This window comes from Chanodichthys erythropterus, chromosome 3 (assembly GCF_024489055.1).
Source record: "Chanodichthys erythropterus isolate Z2021 chromosome 3, ASM2448905v1, whole genome shotgun sequence".
NCBI classification, from domain to species: Eukaryota; Metazoa; Chordata; class Actinopteri; order Cypriniformes; family Xenocyprididae; genus Chanodichthys; species Chanodichthys erythropterus.
This window is the reverse complement of record NC_090223.1, coordinates 26,077,984-26,100,030: the sequence shown is the minus strand read 5'-3', so window position 1 is coordinate 26,100,030 and position 22,047 is coordinate 26,077,984. Positions and strand designations below refer to the sequence as shown.

Below are 22,047 nucleotides of genomic sequence, written 5' to 3'. Positions count from 1 at the left end.
CTTCTCGAGTGGCAATAATTGCGGAAGGTTCTGCAACTTGCTGCCATGGTGATGTGGCTCCATTAGAGGTCCAAGATGAGTGGAAACCATTGCCACATGTAGACCTGCAAAATGCTATGGGTTTCAAATCAATTTCAGTTTCCATGAATATCGCCTTGTGAAGATCACAGCCACTGTGAAAAGCTATTCATCTGGGTAATTCCAAGGTTACATACAAGACCACTCTATCTCAGTGCATGCTGTGGCGCTTGACCCGAATCTCCATATTTCATAAACAGATGTGTTGTTTACGGGTGGCAGGGGTGTGTAGACAAGACACTCTGACCTTGCCAAGTCATGCTAATGGTGAAGGTAACAGCTGTTTGGCCATATGAGGTTTTAGAAGAGCCACTGGTAACTCCTACTAACTTATTATTCTGCAAAATAAAGTTCTCATATTGCAGATATTTCAGGTGATGGTTTGTGGTTTCAGGCATAATCATATAACAACATGAGGGGGAAAAATCCCATTTTGAGCTAATTTTTGAGATTGAATCTTGCATCATTTCACTTCTTTCATGCTGTTTCATGCCCTAGGCAGGTGCTGAGACGTGCGCTTACCTTGCCGCTTGATTTGCTTCTGTTATTTCCATTGGGTATAGTAGAAGACGAGTTAATGTCCTCATGGAGGCGGTCCAGAAGCCAGAGCAGGAATTCCAAAGCATCATGCTGGGAATTCCCCCGGAACTGTGCACCATATTTAGATACGGTCATCTGGAGACAAGAAACAATATAAAAGTCACACAAGTGCTAGTGACAGATTGTCTATTAACATAGATATGACACAAAAAGGTATTGAACATGATCCCCTTTATTCAGTCGACACACTCAATATATGCAATCCTGTGTTGTCTATTGAATCTCTAGAAAAACAAATCCCAGAGTCATTAAATAATAAGACATTTAATCTCATTACTTTTAATGAAGATAATTGTGTGTTGATCGTCTGCGAACATACTTTCAGTTTCTTTGGGGCCGTTTGTGCGTCGGCTTGCTGAAGAGACTCTGAAGCTGCTCATCTGTGGCAATGCGTGATGCAGTAGCGCTGTCAAATCTGGCTATAACATTTTATTTTGCCTATAACACGTTCTCACGCATTTATTTTTTAGCATTTTTGGAAGGAATAAAATTTGCAATGTGGTTTCAACAACCAGATGCATTTAGACTTGAAGTGAAGTGAAGTGAAGTGAAGTGGTTTGAGCGATTGGATTTAAATCTGTCTTGAATGCATTTCGGAGCACGTTTACACCTGGTCTAAACAGGTGTGACCACATAGTAAAATCCCCAGAGTTAAATCAACTCTGCTCAGATTACATATGGTCCTTCTCTAAATATTGTTAAAGTAACACTGAAGCAGAGTTAAAGTTAATGAGATAATTAAGCAATTAATAAGGCTGTGACTGAAGTCAGTTGTAGTTCTTGTGTTTCTCTTTTCTTCAGTGAGTCTGCTTGTTAACAGCAGGCGTTCATCACTAATGCTCAATCATCACTTAATTAATTGCTTAATTATCTCATTAACTTTAACTCTGCTTTAGTGTTATTTTAACACTATTTATAGAGGGACCAAATATACTCTGAGCAGAGTTGATTTAACTCTGGAGATTTTGCTGTGCAGGTGTAAACAGGCCCTGAGATGTAGGAGACCAGATGGAGGATGTAAAGTGCATTGTGCTCAGTGAATGATGCTCTTCACTTGCTGATCATGACAACAACTGTGTAAATGAATAACTGAAGAATCCTCATCACATCTGTGATCACATCTGCGATCATCTGCAGTTTTTTGTTTGTTTTACTTTACAGTATTTAGCATTTGCAAATTCAATTTAATTTACTATGCACATACTGTACACTACTGTTCAAAGTTTGAGGTCAGTAAGATATTTTTTTTGAAAGAAATTAATCATTTTTGATCAATTAAAATGCTCAAATTGATGACAGTATAGACATGTATAATGTTAATGTTAAAGATTTCTATTTCAAATTTCTATTCATCAAAGAATTCTGAAAAAAAAAAATATATTTAATAAATCCTCATATCATTCATCTTGAACAACAAATCCTCATATCAGAATGATTTCTGAAGGATCATGTGACACTGAAGACTGGAGTAATGATGCTGAAAATTAAACTTTGACATCACAGGAATAAATTACATTTTATATATTAAATTAATATATTAAAATAAAAAGTTATTTTAATTTAAAATAACATTTAGCAATACTATTTTTTTATTTTACTATTTTTGATCAAATAAATGCAACCTTAGTGAGCATAAGACACTTATTTTAGCTTCTTGTTTCTTTGATTGACAAAAATAAAAAAATATAATCCAAAAATAAAATGTAATCCAAAGGGTCCCACTGTAATTGCTGCATCAAGGTGTTGTTTATGTGCGTTAGTCTAGAAAAAAAATCATCATTCCAACGTGACATGAAGGCAGCACAAATCTTACTAAAGTCCACGTCATATTCTCAATCCAGTTTAAAGTAGTCTTGAATGTCAGGTGTATTTAAAATAATAATTTTAATGCTGAGTGACATAAAGATTAATTACAGCAGCATTAACCATACGAACTCAATCTAGCAGCTGGGAGCAAATTGCAGATAATAATATGAAGCCGTAGGCCTACAGACTGAGATAACATAATAATCTTGACATTAGTCATATAGTGAGAAAGTGGGTCATGTGGTCACAGAGTTTAAACCCATCTTCAAAAGAATGAAAGTCTAGATGCCTAAATGCCTTGTCCTCAAAGGAGTTATTCAGAGGAACAAGAATTTATTCAAAGCGCCTTCTACTTAAAAGAATGTGACAGAGAAACTGCTATATATAAACAGAGGTCAAATGTCACAAGGCTTGTGTTGTGAGGATGAAATTGTAGCCTAATGTTTAATTTATAACATGTAGTCATTAGTCAATGTAGAGTATTTAAATTCTGGTCCTCTGAAATTTCTTTGGGGTATCTGAAAGCTTTGAGAAATATAGGCCTCCACTTTATCTGTGGTGTTAAAGAGAGGATTCCTGTCAGTTTTATACTGTATGAAATTCCATCAGTGAGTGCTCAGCCTGAAGAGCTTTGACCTGCACTTAAACAGTAGGTTTGTGCACAAACGGATGAACTAGTATTAGAAGCAGGTCCTTTAATGACAGTGGCTATGAATTTTATTGGTGTCTCTTTTTTTGCTTTTTGATTATGAATAAACAATGGTTTATAGACGTTCACAGACTCTTTTGATTTTTCATCCATAGCCATATTCCAACAAAACAAGTTCTGTATTTTATATATAGAGAAATATTTAAGTATTTTTATATATTTCAAGACAAGAGAAAAGTACCCAGAATGATTAAAATATCAAAGCTTTGGTCTTCAAAGGCCCTTTTTGCTTAAAATCCTGTCAGTGAACCTAATATAAGGATAAACTAATTGTGTCTATGGTCAGATCTCATTAAATTATTTGGCAATGCAATTTACTTTCCTGTGTTGATATATTTCATATTAAAACATGAATTTCCATGAAACTTTGTGATGAATGGATTTTTAAAAAAATCTTTTTGAAGCATGCACTGTGCAATTTCTAACTGATGAGCATAACTAGGAAAACAAATTAAATTTACTATAGATATGTAGACCTTTTAACATTTTATTAATTATCAGGACTTTAATTTAATTACATTTGTTATTTGTACTTTCAGTATTTAATGACAAGTTTCTGTTGCGATAGTTGCAGGTAGTACATAGAGATTCTTATCTTAGACAACATTTTATTTTATTACAGATTTCTACATGGCATCAATTTTTGGTTTGCTGTAAGAGAAAGATTGTAAATTTGAAATGCATCTGCTAGTTTCATCAACTTTTAGGTAGATGATGTCAGAGCCAACAGACATAGAGTAAGATTTTGATTCCAGTCTTTTTTATTCCCAATACTGACAGAGCAGACTAAATGATTCAATGCAGACTCACATCAACTATTAACTCTGCTACACTCCCCTCTGAGTGGGATTAGTTAGACATCAGTCAGGAACTGTACACAACATGACCTTGTGATCTGTGAAATACCAGCCTGTCATCCATCAACCACATGCCATCTCTATCAACAGCCTTTGTCCCTTTAAAAACTCATGGTTACAACTGTGGTGGTCAAATGTACTACCGTTACCAGTTGGTACAAAAAAAAGTTGACGGTATCAGCATTTCTGCAGCAAATATGCAATTAGTGAGACAACAACAAACCACCACTTGCTCCAGACACACGTCTTCAGCCTATCATCTTTTTTTTTCAAGACAAGCCAAGATCAAAATCAATGCTAGAGATTGTTTTTGTTTGCTAGCCACCATTTCAATTAAATCCCATATGATGCAGCTCACAGTCGCAGAACACACCACGGATTGATGATGTAGAAGACTCCGGACGAGTCTTCTTGCACGCGTCCGTTTTTAATGCATTTTGAATGCCGTACAGTCTGACATAAATGACAACTAAGTTCCTAGTAGATAGTTACATTAAAAAGTCACAAAGTAGCCAGAACGCCGTTGCCGTTCTTTCAGCAGCTATCGTCCATAAGTCCATATTATGAATCGCAGTGTGTACACGGAATAATTTACTGACTAGCAGCTCTGATAGGCCATTATGTTCACACGTTCAACAGATATGATTGTGACTTGCTACAATACTCAACACTTGTAAAAACACGGTGTAAATAGAAACCTTTGACGCTCAGAGAGTGCTCAAACAAGAGTGTTTGAAAGCAGCGTCTTTCTGTGTGTGCCGAATATACACACTGTTCTGTCGAATAATTCTACCTATCAGATTTTGCTACACTATTCGTGAATCCTTTCATTATAACCAACAAAGTGTAAACTAGAGATATAAAGGGATGCTCTTCTCTTGCTTTCTGTTTATTACCCTTTCACAATCTCAATACAAGTTTAGGTTTTCATGCTGCTACGTACACTGCAAAGTTTCTGGATTGACAACCGTATTTAAATGCACGATTGAGTCAGAAACTGCGACGATTGACAGTGATAACCAATAGACGAGACAAAATGGGATAAAAATGTTTTAAGTACATAATTAAAGTCCCCATGAAATCAAAATTGAAGTTTTTTGGCTTTTAGTATGAATATGTTAGTCTAAAACAATTTTTGCATTTAAAAGACAGAAGCATTTAAAACTTACAGTCTCTTCCTCTTCACTTCAGCTTCTCGTCAGATTTTCTGTCCAATCAATCAATCTAAACGTCCCGCCCCCTACACTATAAATAGATTAGGAGGAGAAGCGGTTCGATTAAGAGAAAACTGCGGCAACGGCTCAGGCTGAGCTGTGATATAAACGAAACGCTATTGGCTAATTTCAAAAAGCTGTTCAATATGTCCCGTCCTGTCTTCCTGTTTCAGTGGAAATTACGTCAACACATTGAATAAAGGCTCCGGTATACTTCAAACGAAATCGAAGAAAGAACTGATGTGACATCATTTCGAACAAAATCAGGCCAAAACAAAATTTGTTTTCTGTTCTTTTTGGAAGTTCGAAATGGCTTGCCAAAGCGTACTTTCAGGAAAAGTTAGCTCCAGCTGCAAAACACTTTCGCACCACCATTGGTCAGTGACGATAAAGCAATAGGAGGTGTGCGCTGAGGCTCCACCTTCACTTGCGTGGGACGCGTTTTTGTCTCATTCCGTGTGTTTGAATTTGTCGAGGTAAGATCTCTGCGGTTGAAAACATGAACACACTGGATATCCGCTTTATAGTACAAAATGAAGTTGTGCTTGTAAAACAATAAGGCACTAACACTGTTTTTCATGTTTGATACTGTAAAGCTGCTTGATTTTAAGCAATCCATTGAATAAAGTGCTGTATGAAAACGTGACGTGACTGGAGTGCTAATTTGCAGAGCTCATGCTAACATTCCCATGTTGTTATGATCGGACGCTTTCCTTATGCTTTCTATGAAAATGCTTGCAGTTTTCTCATTTTTGTTGTGTTTATTTTGTTACTGAGGTATAAGTGCACGGCACATATTTACATATTCATATAACCGTCGTTCTCAGCAGTGTGGGCGGCGTCAGATGTTCGTTTGTAGCATATCGCTGGTCACATATTTCGAACTTCAATTTACCCCTAAACGAAGAACGAAAAAGAACTTTGTGTGAAGTATACCGGAGCCTTAATGCTGCATGTTTCAAGGCACTTTAGTGGGCCTTTAAACAGTTTTTGCTCTAGTACTGAAATTGGTACCGAGAACCACAAAATTTTTATCGGAACCGACTACTGAAATTTTGGTACTGTATCTCTAGTTCGAACTCACAAGTTCCACAAGATTTTGCTCTTCCATAGAATTAAAAATGCATAACTGAACCCGTCACCACTTGTAAGGCTTTCACTGTGTAATTCAGGTCTTTTTAGTCTAATTAGAAATAGATTGCACTTTACTGACGCCAACATTAGGCAAATGAAGTTAAGCGCAGTGGGAGGCTTAAATTATAGGGTAGAGCTCTTGATTGTTTATAGATGGCTCCCCGTTTCTGCAGTTAGGCACTCATTAACTCTCACAGACGTCTGAGAAGCACAGCGAGTTTATTTATCTCGTCTCTAGACAAGATACTCTGGGCTCAGTCAACACAGGAAAAAGCAAATCATAACTCAGACAGCCTCATGCAAATTTACGACATGCAACTAATTAGACTCTGAATCAGATGTAGTCTTGTTGTGTTGTGGCCCAATATACAGTATAGAGTGGGCATAGCCTTGAATGATCTTTTAAGTCTCCACTCGTCTAACAGTCGGTCCAGACTGGGGTCCTTCAAGGCAATAATTTCAGACATTTGATAGTAGGGTGTGAATTGAACTGTGCCTCTGTTTCCCGTACCTTATGCCTACACTCCCACCTCTTCCCGATGATGCTTTTCCACTGACATCTGTTGTGGATTTCTCCCACCTTCTAGTCTCTTTAGCTACTCCTACCTCAAGATAAATGGATGTATTTTACTGTACACTTTATTGTAATAGTCTTAAAGTGTTAGTTTACTCACCCTCATGTCGTTACAAATCTGACTTTCATGGAAATCAAATATTGTTCATGAAGATATTTAGCAAAATCTAAGCTGCTCTTCCAAAAAAATACTGTTTTACCTTTGTGTGTGTGTGGTCCTGGTATAGAGTGCCCCAGGGATGACGCATTTTTGTAGGCCAACCCGGAAGTTAGCAGCGCACGGGTTCCCTCGACTGAAAGCCTATTAATTTTTCCCATAGACTTTTGGAAAATCGCAGAAAATAAGCTCTGTGTTTAACAAAGGGTTATGACACTTACACGTTTTGTCTATCAAGATAATCTTTACAAATGAACACAACATTTATAGATTTTGAAGACTAAATAAAGTCGTCAGATATAAAAGGCTAACAGTAGGGTATAAACGGACTACAGCACACCATGGTCGCGGATCAACGTCGTCACCATCAAGCGTCCTCAAACTTTATTTAAAAAACAACTCTATTTAAAAACATGCTCACTGATTATGATCAGCGCTGTGTATGAATACTTATCCACTTTTTCATGAGAAATGCTGTCCAAATGTCCTGTTTTTAATGATGACGTCTAAAGTCCCCGCCAAAGGAAGTAGTCCCTTTTAGCAATTTGTTAGCAACCGCCGATTTGAAGACACAGTAAAAGTTTAAAAAAATCACAAGTGGGTTATAACTGGTGTGTTTTATGTCATAGATCAAAACGTGAAAAGAGAGGAAATTGTTGAATAAAGTCGTTATTTAGTTTTTTTGGCATGTCAAAAAGTATTCTCGTTCATGACATTAAGCTTGAACCACTGTAGTCACATGAACTGTTTAAAATATGTCTTTAGTAGCTTTCTGGGCACTGAAAGTGTTAATTACTGTATCTTGCTGTCAATGCAGGCCTCACTGAACCATCGGATTTAATCAGAAAGATCTTCATTTGTGTTCTGAAGATGAATGAGGGTCTTAGGGGTGTGGAACAACATGAGGATGAGTAATTAATGACATTTAATTTCATTTTTGGGTTAACTAACCCTTTATGGGTTTTTTTTTTTTAGTACAGGTCAAATAAAGGACACAGCAACTAGAAATTTCAAAGTTGCTGAGAGATTTTGTCAGCAATAGTGACTAGATGACAAAGGCTAGACTAATAATTAGGCAACAACTGTCATTGTGAAGAAATTTGTATTACCATGGTAAATCATTGGACTTCTGCTATCTGCCCTCTCTCTCTTTAAGACGTCTTTCTCATAATTTCTCTAGCAATTGTATTAGGCTACTCTAGTAGTAGATTTCTGAGAAAGCAAAGTGTTACATAAGACTCGCGTTCCAGATTGCACCAGTGCGTGGTGATGTCTTATCTGAGAGTGCACTCTAGTTTTTACGTTTGCTCTCTGGTGATAATGTTATCTGTGGAAAGTTTCCCATCCTGATTTATTTTTTGCTTAGAAGAGATCACCCTGTGGGAAAGCATTTGCTCACATACTGAACAAAATGGTCACACTGGAGAAAGCTTCATGAATTCATTTGAAGTGGGAGGCTGAAACACAGATTTTAAAGGGTTAGTTCACCCAAAAATGAAAGTATGTCATTTATTACTCACCCTCATGTCGTTCCACACCCGTAAGACCTTCGGTCATCAAAAACATATTTAAATCAGTTCATGTGTGTACAGTGGTTCAATATTAATATTATAAAGCGACGAGAATATTTTTGGTGCACCAAAAAAACTAAATAACGACTTATATAGTGATGGCCGATTTCAAAACACTGCTTCAGGAAGCTTCAGAGCATAATCAATCAAAATGTTGAATCTTCTGTTCGGAGCGCCAAAGTCACGTGATTTCAGCAGTTTGACACGTGATCCGAATCATGATTCAATACACTGATTCATTATGCTCCAAAGCTTCCTGAAGCAGTTTTTTGAAATCGACCATCACTATATAAGTCGTTATTTTGGCGCACCAAAAATATTCTCATCGCTTTATAATATTAATATTGAACCACTGTACTCACATGAACTGATTTAAATATGTTTTTAGTACATTAATGGATCTTGAGAGAGGAAATGTCATTGCTCCCTATGCAGGCCTCACGGAGCCATCGGATTTCAACTAAAATATCTTAATTTGTGTTCTGAAGAGTAATGAAGGTCTTACGGGTGTGGAACGGCATGAGGGTGAGTAATTAATGACAGAATTTTCATTTTCGGGTGAACTAACCCTTTAAGTTAATATATATGAATGTAAAAGGGAATGACTATAATTTAAGTGCTGCACATGGTCACCATTTCTAAGATTTTCACCATTTTAATCAAACTAATAATGCATTTTAATAGGTCATCTGGTGTGACATTAATTTTTAAAAGTAAAAATATTCTCAATTAATGCAGTAGTTGGTTAAAAAGAGCATGCATTCTATAAACACACACACACACACACACACACACATATATATATATATATATATATATATATATACACACATACATATATAAAACAGTATGCATACTAATTATAAGAGATTTGCATGATCCACAAGTTCCTGCAAGAACTTGAAGGACACAGTTATTTCCTCTAGTAACTCTACAATCATGCTTAGTAGCTTGATATAGGCTATACAACTTGAATTTCCTTGAATACAATAGGTTCACGGGATACCTGTAATAGGTGGATAAAAGCGTCAGACAAGTGACAAAATAGTGAACTTGAATGAGTAGACTCTACCTTAAACTCAGCCGAGAGTTGAGGTGTATACTGAAAAGTCCAAAGCGCTCGGACCAAAGTCGCGAGCCGTTCCGTAACTTCCCCTCTCTCGTGCTGCCCGTCCTCACTCCTTATAAATCCATTGATTCCCCTGTGACACAGATCCAGTTTATATCGCTCCAAACCCAGATATTCAGCGAGCAGGTCCGTGTTGCTCAAGCACTGCACAACGGCGTTCATGAAGCAGGTGTTCCCGTGGTTCTTCAGACCCAACACGCCTGGCGTTTTATCCCCGTACAGCGAGCACAGTCGCTCTTTCGCGGAGGAGCGGCAGGGAAGCGAGGAACTTTTCCTCACCTGCAGGCTGCTGTCCTCTTTTTTCACATGTCCCGACTTTCCAGCGCAAGGTGCGCTTTCTCCAAACCCACCGTCATCATCCTCAGCATCCGACCGCTCGGTTGTTTCTCCACCGCTAGCCAAGCTTCCCAAACTTTTCAAGATCTTACTCACCAAACTTTCCACGGATTTAAACGATTTCCTCCGGAACAGTTTCCCTGTGCGTTTAGCAGACTTCCCTGAATCTTTTTTCGCTTTCTTGTCGCGTTTATCCATGCTTCTGGTTTATTTCCCACTGTGTTACTAAAATGTTGGGGCACATAGAGTGTTATTATCCTCGCCTGATGCTACAGCATTGTGGTTAGACGAGCAGATCAGCGCTGAGATATTTTCCCAACGGTCGCCGTGAAGGAATGATTGACAGGCAGCGCGGTCAGTACGGCGACTCCCGTGACGTCTTACTGGCAGGCGGTTAGGAGCGAGTGAAATATTATTGACAGCGCGAGCCCTTTGTATTGGCGGGAAGCTGCGAGCGATTGACAGATAGAGCTGTCAGTACGGCAAGCCTAGTGTGCAGTGTACGAATTATAAAATGGCTTTCAAAGGGTCGACTCTTTTAAAAGGTACTTCTATATTATTACATGTGGACGGTCACAGTCAACATACAGGTAATTATGTGGACATGTGGAGGTCTGTCTTTATGCTACGCAAATTGTAGGCTAATATTGCGCCACTCAGAAACATCGAATATCTGAAATTACCTTTTTAACAAACAGTTTGTTTTATTTTTATTTTATTGCTAAAAAAAATTATTACCAACACTGTTATTACTGCTGAATAGATTACTTACAAGCTGTAGTCCGTTGTAGTTAGTAAAGTAATCCATCCCTGTTGAAAAAAAACAACAGCATGCTGGTTAAGGTAGGTTTTGAAGCTGGCATGCTGGTTTATGCTGGTCCATGCTGGACCTAGATGGTCCTATGCTGGTCCTAAGATCCTGTGACATAATGCCAGGGGGTCCTTATAAAATATCTGAATATGAATTTTTGTATATTTTGGCATTTCCCATAAAAGAAGAAGATAATAATATAACTGACAATATGACTAAATATAGGACAAGTCAACTAACATAGTAGTAAATTATACTTGATTGCATTTGGTCATCACAAAGACATTAATGATACCAATGAGCCAATTTTATTCTGGGGTCTTTGAGGATGGTTCCAAATATGACGGGGGTCCATTACTCAAAAAAGGTTGAGATTCACTGTCCTAGATGGTCCTAAGATGGTCCTATGCTGGTCCACGCTGGTCCTAAGATGGTCCTAAGCTGGTCCTAGATGGTACTAAGCTGGTCCATGCTGGTCCTAAAATGGTCCTAAGCTGGTCCATGCTGGTTAGATGGTCCTATGCTGGTCCACGCTGGTCCTAAGATGGTCCTAAGATGGTTCATGCTGGTCCTAAATGGTCCTAAGCTGCTCCATGCTGGTCTTAAAATGGTCCTAAGCTGGTCCATGCTGGTCCTAAAATGGCCCATGCTGGTTAGATGGTCCTAAGATGGTCCATGCTGGTCCTAGATGGTCCTATGCTGGTCCATGCTGGTCCTAAAATGGTCCTAAGCTGGTCCATGCTGGTCCTAGATTGTCCTAAACTGGTCCATGCTGGTCCTAGATGGTCCTAAGCTGGTCCTAAACTGGTCCTATGCTGATCAATGCTGGTCCTAGATGGTCCTAAGATGGTCCTATGCTGGTCCATGCTGGTCCTAGATGGTCCTAAACTGGTCCATGCTGGTTAGATGGTCCATGCTGGTCCTAGATGATCCTAACTTGGTCCATGCTGGTCCTTGATGGTCCTAAGCTGGTCCTATATGGTCCTAAGCTGGTCCTATATGGTCCTAAGCTGGTCAATGCTGGTCCTAGATGGTTCTAAGATGGTCCTAGATGGTCCTAAGCTGGTCCTAAGCTGGTCCTAAGACGGTCCAGCACTTGACCAGCATAAACCAGCTCAAACCAGCATACCAGCTTCAAAACCTACTTTACCAGCATATGCTGTTTTTTCAACAGGGATTACATTACACATTTAGGTAATGTAATCTGGCTACTTTTAGATTACTTTTGACCTAACTCGTTTATCACATTGAATTGAATATGATAGTCTTATGCCATATTGATATAAAAAACACAAAGAGAAATTATATTCCAATCTTTGTTATCAACAACATGAAGTTCATTATTAAATATTAAATTACATCAGGGTTTCCCAGACTGGGGTTCGTGATGGAACTGCAGGGGTTTTGTGTGTTTAATGAAAAGCTACTGGCTAAATCATAAAAAATTTAAGTTAAAAACAAATAATTTTAAAATAGAACAATCAAAATAAAACACTTCCTAAAAATATATATTTTACTATAATATATTTTTCATGTCATGACTATTAACCGACATCAGAGAGGTATGAACTTAATATTTTTTATTATTATTATTTTACTGTATTATTGATCTAAGTTATCAACTTAAAGGGTTAGTACACACAAAAATGAAAATTCTGTCATTAATTACTCACCCTCATGTTGTTCATGAACTAACCCTTTAAAATCTCAGGGCACACTTTAAATAAATATATATTAGGCCAAAGAGGTTCAGCTGACGAAAAAAAAAAAGTTGGATAAATCCGTGTTTTGCATGTTATTATGAAATGACACAAATTTGTATGTTTTAATGTGTTTGAAAGACAAAAGCCTACCAAAGACTGTAATACATGCTTAAATGTTATCACGTTTTTTCTTTTGTCAAATCAACTTAGATAATTAATGTGGTTCAGATGACATAATATACTGAGTTTCTGTTGATTAAATCAATTTCCTTCATTGTATTAACTCAAATTTTTAGGCAACCAGGTAACTTATTTTTTTAAGTTAAACCAACAATTATTTTTTACAGTGTAGTTTAGCTACCTCTGTTCGTCTTTGCAACAGGTGAAATACACTCTCAAGCTAAATACACTCTTCTGTCTATCATTCTGTCAATCTATCTATCTATCTATCTATCTATCTATCTATCTATCTATCTATCTATCTATCTATCTATCGTTTTACCTTATAAGGTCAGGCTTTTTGCGTGGAGATTAACAATGTGGATCCTCTTGCTGTTTACATGTCAGAGGTGTCTGTCAAATATGTCATTACATGCTTATAGCTCCAGTGACCAGCCATTGACCTGATATGATGAATAGACTGCAAAGATGAAAAATTCTCAAATTATGAAAAAAAAAAAAAAATAGGCTGTTGTGCTTTGTTAATATACAGTTCATTAAGTTCATTTTTTTCCCTCATGAATGTACACACAGCACCCCATATTGAGAGAAAAACAGAGAATTGTTGACATTTTTGCAGATTTATTAAAAAAGAAAAACTGAAATATCACATGGTCCTAAGTATCCAGACCCTTTGCTGTGACACTCATATATTTAACTCAGGTGCTGTCCATTTCTTCTGATCATCCTTGAGATGGTTCTACACCTTCATTTAAGTCCAGCTGTGTTTGATTATACTGATTGGATTTGATTAGGAAAGCCACACATCTGTCTATATAAGACCTTACAGCTCACAGTGCATGTCAGAGCAAATGAGAATCATGAGGTCAAAGGAACTGCCTGAAGAGCTCAGAGACAGAATTGTGGCAAGGCACAGATCTGGCCAAGGTTACAAAAGAATTTCTGCTGCACTTAAGGTTCCTAAGAGCACAGTGGCCTCCATAATCCTTAAATGGAAGACGTTTGGGACGACCAGAACCCTTCCTAGAGCTGTCCGTCCAGCCAAACTGAGCTATCGGGGGAGAAGAGCCTTGGTGAGAGAGGTAGAGAAGAACCCAAAGATCACTGTGGCTGAGCTCCAGAGATGCAGTCGGGAGATGGGAGAAAGTTGTAGAAAGTCAACCATCACTGCAGCCCTCCACCAGTCGGGGCTTTATGGCAGAGTGGCCCGACGAAAGCCTCTCTTCAGTGCAAGACAAATGAAAGCCTACATGGAGTTTGCTAAAAAACACCTGAAGGACTCCAAGATGGTGAGAAAAAAGATTTTCTGGTCTGATGAGACCAAGATAGAACTTTTTGGCCTTAATTCTAAGCGGTATGTGTGGAGAAAACCAGGCACTGCTCATCACCTGTCCAATACAGTCCCAACAGTGAAGCATGGTGGTGGCAGCATCATGCTGTGGGGGTGTTTTTTCAGCTGCAGGGACAGGACGACTGGTTGCAATCGAGGGAAAGATGAATGCGGCCAAGTACAGGGATATCCTGGACGAAAACCTTCTCCAGAGTGCACAGGACCTCAGACTGGGACGAAGGTTTACCTTCCAACAAGACAATGACCCTAAGCACACAGCTAAAATAACGAAGAAGTGGCTTCACAACAACTCCGTGACTGTTCTTGATAGCCCAGCCAGAGCCCTGACAACCCTCATGGCTGTATTAGATCAAAAGGGTGCTTCTACTAAATACTGAGCAAAGGGTCTGAATACTTTCAGTTTTTCTTTTTTAATAAATCTGCAAAAATGTCAACAATTCTGTGTTTTTCTGTCAATATGGGGTGTTGTGTGTACATTAAAGAGGAAAAAAATGAATTTAAATGATTTCAGCAAATGGCTGCAATATAACAAAGAGTGAAATATTTAAGGGGGTCTGAATACTTTCCGTACCCACTGTATATCTGCTCTCCTCACACTGAATTGGTGTGAATGTTGTTATCACCTCTGACTATTTAATATCGCTCCATCACTCCCATGATGTTTGCACTGTGCCCTGTTGCCATGTCTTTTACTGGCCTCTGAGTAACCCCACACCTTCACTGGTTTATCATCACCTCTTATGGACAGAGAACAGACGCTCAGTCAGAACGAAATTCACATCAGTACTGTTCCCCGGTTATCTCTTGTCTTCCACAGTGATGAAATTTTGTCACAAAACCATGCAGACCACCTACAGTTTTCCATTTCTACTGCATTCAAAGCACTGAGGTGGTTTTAAACTCATTCTGTCCTCTTTACATTTGAACAATCAGAGGAGATGAATGTCTAGGATAATGGCCAAAATGATCTTATTTTTAGACTTCCGGTTCTTTTTTTCTACTGAGATCTTATATGCGAATGACTTCAAAGTACAGAACAGGCAGTGCTTAAAGATGTTTTGTGTGTAAAAATGTCTCTAGGTTGGCAGCTTTCGCTTTCACTGTGGCAGCCCTTTGCAAAACAGCATATTCGCAGTTATTTTTATCTTCTGAGGTACATTTACTTCCTTTCTTTTTTTAGTTGCTTCGGTGTGATCAAAGACACAGAACAATGCAGAAAAGCATGACATGAGCTCTAGTTGGACTGTATAAACTGTTTGCATGTGGACTGGACTGGAAAATGAGAAGAGAAGCTATAAATCTGGTTTTAATTTATCTACCAGAGGTAATTCATTCTAGTTTGGTTTGCCAAGCCACTGCATTATGGTTCTGTAGACATTTCATTAAGTCTTCATTTTGAACCTTACCATGCTAACATTCTTCTCAACTGTGAGAAACCTTTGGGATCAATAATCAACATGATGATGGGGTCTGTTGTATCGAAAAACAGTCATTATCTTTAAACAGCAAAGGTATGTAACACAACCTTGTGGTCCCCTGCTTTGCTAGCAAGCTGTGTAGACCAAATAGATTTACACCAAGGTATAAAATACTGATATAAAGAGTTTTACTTTGGACCAGAAGGAATTCACTGTGAATCATCCCTTTACGGTCTTAAAAACAAAGGTTATTTATTGACAATGCCATAAAGTACCTTTAACATCCATGGGACCTTTCCAATGCACAAAATGTTCTTTATTGTGGAAAATGGTTGTTTAGATTTTTGGTTATTTTAAGAACTATTGACTGAAAAATGGTGGCATGTGTTCTGATTATATGGGCTCTGCAGCTTGATCTTAGTTGTTTGACTTGCACTAGATGCTGCAGAGCAAAGCTTTGGTCTCTGTTATGTTCTTTCATTCATTGGTTCTGACACTGATGTCTGCCGACCCATACTGTGAATGTTTACTGTCAGTATCAGCATATTTCACTGGTGAAGACTTTAATCTAATCCTTTTTCCAGACTGAAAGATATGAACGCTTCTGAATAGATTGTCATGACATCCATATCACCAATTTTAGATCACAGATATCTCTGTCATTGAACCTTTTGCAGATTATGATCTGATTTTGGATCTCTCTCTACGCTGCTGAATCCCGTGTTATTCCTGACTGAGCAAGTCGTCAGATCAGACTCTGGCTAAAACTCCAGGTAAACATCTTGGACTACATGTTTGGCTAAACCATGGCAGATGGCAGACAGGTGAGTGCTTCAGAAACTTTTTTCAATACAGTTTTATTTGGTACTGATATCACTATCAAAATCTCTTACAGATGCTTTATTTTATCAAAATTGATCTATAGTGATGAGTGAGGTGCACATCAGTATTGGTTAGCCTGGGGCGACATCTAGTGGTAACTCAAGACAGTGTAAGCGAGAAAGAGACTTCCTTATCTATTAAATATGTTTTGCTGAATGACTGCTCTGTTGTGGCTAATGCTAATGGAGTACACATGAAGATGAGTAAAAATAGCATCCGTCTCTCTTCCCTTGGTGGCCTTGACAGCCTTTGTAGAAAGAAATCTGAATGCATCATGCCCTGTCGGGTCGTCAGTGTTCCTTCCTTTTTAGTGAAAATGACTTGAAATTACTAATTTAACTGAAAGAAGAATGTTGCAGAATGAACTACAGTGAATACATTTGGCAAATATCTGTTGAATTTGGTCCAATGCATTTTTGCTTACCAGTGTTGTTATTGTTGACTAAAACTAAAATTAAAAATAATTTTTGATTGAAATGAAGCAAAAATAAAATATAAATATTAGAAGGAAAACCTGAACTTAAGTCAGAACGGTTTGCCCATGGCGTTGAAATGAATTTATAGCGAGAAAAGGAAAACAGGAAATGTGTTATAACTTCTCCATGCATTGACTGATTTGGATGAAACTTCTTCTGCTTGTTGTAAAAGGCTGATCACATATATGTTATAGTTATAGTGCCACCAACTGGCAGCAGGAAGTGTGTCACTTTCAAAAATGTTTTGAAATCACCCTTTTATTTTTACTCGATTTGCTTCAAACTTCATCAGTTTAAGGTCAAAACAGGGCAGATTTACACCTGTGAAATGATTCTTAATATCTTAAATACTGTTGCCGTGGCAACACGTCAAACTTTTATAATATTCTTGGGTGTTTTTGAGGATCTTATCATGCTTCAAACTGCATGAAACTCAACAAACACATCAAAGTTGTCAGTCAGTAGTCATGGGCAAAGCTTTAGAAATGGGCGTGGTGGAGGTGCTCAGTAGTGCCACCTTTTCACAAAAGTTGGGGGGATAGTTTTAACTACAGTCACCAAAATCGGTACATAACAAAGTAATGACAAAATGGGAAACAGGAAGAGTCTCATATCTTGACATAATCTTTTTACATTCACCGAGTTTAAATGCATATTGCCTGTCATGCACAGTCTCCCTAAAGCCTCAGGGGTGGCGGTGGTGCCAGGGCTTGGGCCCGTCATCACTGCTTGCAGCTATATTTTTTAAATTGAATCTTACTATATCACTTTTTTAATTAGTTTTTGTGCCAAAAAGTTTGTGTTTTCAAAAAAGTTTGAAATAGCATACTGCTACCAATTGTTGGAAAATATATAGAAATTGCAAAGCTAATAGTTTATCTACATTTTGCACACTCCAAAAAATTAAGCCTTTTTTAAAGATTAAAACATTTCAATTGTTTAGGAAAATTCCATCAAATTTAATTGAATGATCCTTTAAAGAATTTTAAATGAGTAAAAACTAGACCTTAATTAAACATTTTATATAAATCTTAAACGAACAAGGGAACAGATCATTTCGTTTTTGCGGTTCATATTCATAAATTTAATATTAATTAAATTAAATATAATACATTTCATATTCATATATTTTAATTGTTTACATTTATGTATATGAATCACATACACTGAACTGGTCCGTTACCTTGTTCCATTAAGATTTATACAAAATGTTTTATTAAGCTCTAGGTTGTTTTTTTTTTTGTTTTTTTTTTAATTCTTAATCCATTATATGAGTAAGGATTATTCAGTTCAATTTTATGTAATTTTACAATACAACTGAAATTTGTACATCTTAATTATCACAATATACAATTGTCATTTTTAAATCATAGTTCAGTACACTATTTTCATTATTAAGTATTGGGGAAGAGTTGACAAAGTTGGATCAGATTAACTGCTGAAAGCCACTTCTGCCACCTCCATAGTGTAGCTATACTTTCTCAAAATGACCAAGCTTAGTTCTTTTTTTTTTTTTTTTTTTTGTAGTTAGTAGTTTAGCTATTTTTTTTATTCTAGCTTACACTGCTTCTGAAGAAGAAAATAACAAAAACAAATGAAAGCACTTCAAATCTTATTTAAAAATGAGCATCTCTGTCGTAATGTTTTGAAATGATTTTTATGTTTAGAATGATTCAGAATATGCAATCAAAGAAGCATATGGGTGATCTAGAGGATTCTACTGTATACGCAATGGTCAGTTCTGCATAATGTGCATTGACCATTTGACCTGCTGACACCTCTGTCCAGTTTAAAGTTCATATTGCTCAGAAATGGGCAATTTAAGGGTCAAACCGGGGTCATATCCGGAATGGACCACCCATCTGTATGCACAAAACCCATTCAAGTCAACATATGTTTGAAAGAAGACCCCAATATGCATGTGTGATAAATGACCATAAAACGAGTCATAAAACAGACTCAAACAAAGCAAGTGCTTTGCTGTTCTGTTGAAAGAAGGATTTTTTTGTTGCTGACCTTTTCCAGCGTAGGAATCAGTTTAACAGTAAATGGCTCTTATACACAAAGAATCACTTTCAGCTGAGAGGGAACCTTACGTTTCAAGATTCCCCTATGTGTGGGAGAGTAAAGGACGAGACAGACTATCAAACAGATCTCTATTCAACTGTCTCAGTCATAACTGGAATGCTCTGACCCCAATAAATCATGAGGAAATATTTGTTCTCTGTACAGACATCTCAAAATGGCTTGATTTAAAGGTGTAGATCAGAATCGCAGGTTCTTTTGATCAAATTACAATGCCAACAAAAGACATGGTTTTGCAGTGATCTAAATGAGTTGCAAATTGCATTTTCACCAAAAGAGGGCACTATTCTGACAGAAATGGCAGTGCCATTTTAGGATTAATTTGGTATCATTTAGATGCTATTGTAGTATTTATAAATGTTTTGAATTAGCTTTTATTTTGAGTTTTTTTAGATTTTATTTTTTGAGTTGTTTTTTCCATTTTTATTTGATTTTATATATATATATATATATATATATATATATATATATATATATATATATATATATATATATATATATTTTTTTTTTTTTTTTTTTTATATATAGCTTTAATTATCTTCTGTCTTACAAATTTGAGTAATTAACTTAAATATATTTTTTTCAGTTCGTTGCCAAAGCAAAATTTCTAATTTTCGCTTAAGCTTTTAAGTTTAAAATCTTCATCTAAAATGTTTTATTTGATGGATTTGACAGTTTTGATAACTTTGTTGCAGCTCTGGAACAATTTGTATTGTGAATAGCACTACAAATCAACAGAAGTGAAATTCATATATGTGTACTAATGAAACCGTTCAAACATACTTAAAAAAATGAACATGTTTATTCCATCCTGTGCCTTTCAACATTTCAAAATTGAAACTCAAACAATTTCTGTTAATAGAAACAAAAAGTTGTGGTTTTATATGTCACATTGAAAATTATATAGATACATTAAAGCCTTATTTAATCTCTATAATCTATATATTATGTGTAAACCTATCATTGCCCAGTGAACCAGGCCCATGAATCTTATTGATTTATATTCCTACAGTTCACTTTGGTGTTAGAGGACACCAGACTAAGAGGCAGAAATAAGTGAACCAAAGTAGAGTTTATTTAACAGATTGCAAAAATGTAACCCAGGACCACAAAACCAGTCATAAGTCAGTATTTTTATTTATTTTATTTCTTTTAATTGAGATTTATACATCATGAAAGCCACATAAATAAGCTTTCCGTTGATGCATGGTTTGTTAGGATAGGACAATATTTGGCCGAGATACAACGATATGAAAATCTGGAATCTGAGGGTGCAAAAAAAAATCTAAATATTGAGAAAATCGCCTTTAAAGTTGTCCAAATTAAGTCCTTAGCAACGCATATCCAAAAATACATTTTCGATATATTTAAGGTTGGAAATTTACAAAATATCTTTATGGAACATGATCTTTACTTAATATCCTAATGATTTTTGTCATAAAAGAAAAAAACGATAATTTTGATCCATTTAATGTATTGTTGGCTATTGCTACAAATATACCCGTGCGACTTATGACTGGTTTTGTGGTCCAGCGGCACAAATGGAGACGAGTAATATGTATTACTATGAGTCTCTTGTATTCTTTACCAGGTTGGATGTTTAGCTGGGAAGACTATAGCAGAGCACACACCTCTTTTGACACACGAGTATATCAGGTAGAAATGATAGATAATGGAGGTTACACAGGAGATCACAAAGAGAGTGTGGGACGGGATTCACAAGAAGATCGTAGGAGTCAACACAGAGAATCACAAGGAGCTTCACAAGGAGAGTAGAGCAGGTAGTCTGTAGTCCATTAATGTGACCAGACATTGACTGTGTGCACTTTTATGCCAGATCTGATCGCTGGTTCTGATTATGAACAGGTGAATATTTTTAGTATCCGGGTGAGTGAGTGAGGTCGTGACGTAGGAGCCTGGTAAAACCGTGACAGTTGGGTTGATTCATGACCTAGCTATATAAGAAAAATCTGTGTGGTATAGTGCTGGATGAATTACATGCAAATTGTAGATGGTTACTGATTCCAAATTTCATGACAAAACTTGTAGTTAGTAAAGTAATCCATTACAATGCAAATTCAGGTTAATATAATCTGACTACTTTTTGATTACTTTTAGATAAAAAGAAGTACAGTAATAGAGAGAATGAATGAATTACGAATAATTTACTACCCATGTGACAATAACATGTAATCAATTAAAAAATGTAACTGTCGTATAAGTATTTAAAATGTAATATAATCTAATTACAAGTACTTGATTTTTGGAATCTGATTATTTCATTCAGATTACATGTAATCAGTTACCCAGCAGCACTAATTCACACACACTTCACTAACCAAAGTGTTTAAACTGAACCGTTTGAACAGAGCTGTTAGCAAAGGCATTTATTTAAGACAAGCCAAAAGAAAGGAATATTTAATAGGACTTCCCCATTGGGTTCCCTCCTGCAACTCTATTGTAAAAAAACAAAGCTAGACTTTGGTGTTAGTGGAGGCTTAGATGCGCTTGATTGGTTCAGTGAATATCCACAGGTACTGCAGTTTTAAATTAGCATTCGCTTTATATAACATGGGAACAGAGGTTCAGTGAAGTCAAATAGACCTGTATTAAGTGTGGAATAAGTAGTTGTTAGTGTATGGGTGTAATTGTCCTATTGTATAAGGCAGGTCTTTGGGTTTAGACACTATACGTGGAACCATAATCATTGGTCATTTTCACACCCACATAAGCTCTTGCTGCTAGACGTCATTAAAAGACTTTTTTTAGTGTATATGTGAGTTTTACCAGTCTTCAAAGACACATAAGTGCAGCACATGTGAAAATGACCCACGCTGCAGTGACAAATGTTAATGTAGCAAATTAACAGTTCCAATCATTTCATCATTTTAGCATTAGGTCATTGTAATATCATTTTTAAACGTTGCCCAGATGTTCAGAGTTGGCCTTCAGAATCCCATGAGGAGAGATAATGCA

General features: G+C 36.8%; 1 protein-coding gene and 1 long non-coding RNA gene across 3 annotated transcripts in view; one reads left to right on the top strand and one right to left on the bottom strand.

Moving 5' to 3' along the window:
* Positions 1–10,984, bottom strand: part of usp43b (ubiquitin specific peptidase 43b) — a 99,629-nt gene extending 88,645 nt beyond the window's left edge. Inside the window, exons 1-2 of one of the 2 annotated variants that reach the window (XM_067381511.1) lie at positions 10,938–10,984; positions 601–753 (exon numbers count right to left, since the gene is read on the bottom strand). In XM_067381511.1, the coding sequence (XP_067237612.1) occupies positions 601–753; positions 10,938–10,973 (189 nt within the window). In that variant the 5' untranslated portion in view covers positions 10,974–10,984. Of the gene's footprint in view, positions 1–600; positions 754–9,772; positions 10,378–10,937 lie in introns of those variants that run through there. The other variant, XM_067381510.1, reaches the window with a different exon arrangement.
* LOC137017359 (uncharacterized) overlaps positions 10,618–22,047 on the top strand; it is a 44,784-nt gene continuing 33,354 nt past the window's right edge. Inside the window, exons 1-2 of the long non-coding RNA XR_010894589.1 lie at positions 10,618–10,755; positions 16,306–16,452. This is a non-coding gene — a long non-coding RNA (uncharacterized lncRNA). The remainder of the gene's footprint in view (positions 10,756–16,305; positions 16,453–22,047) is intronic.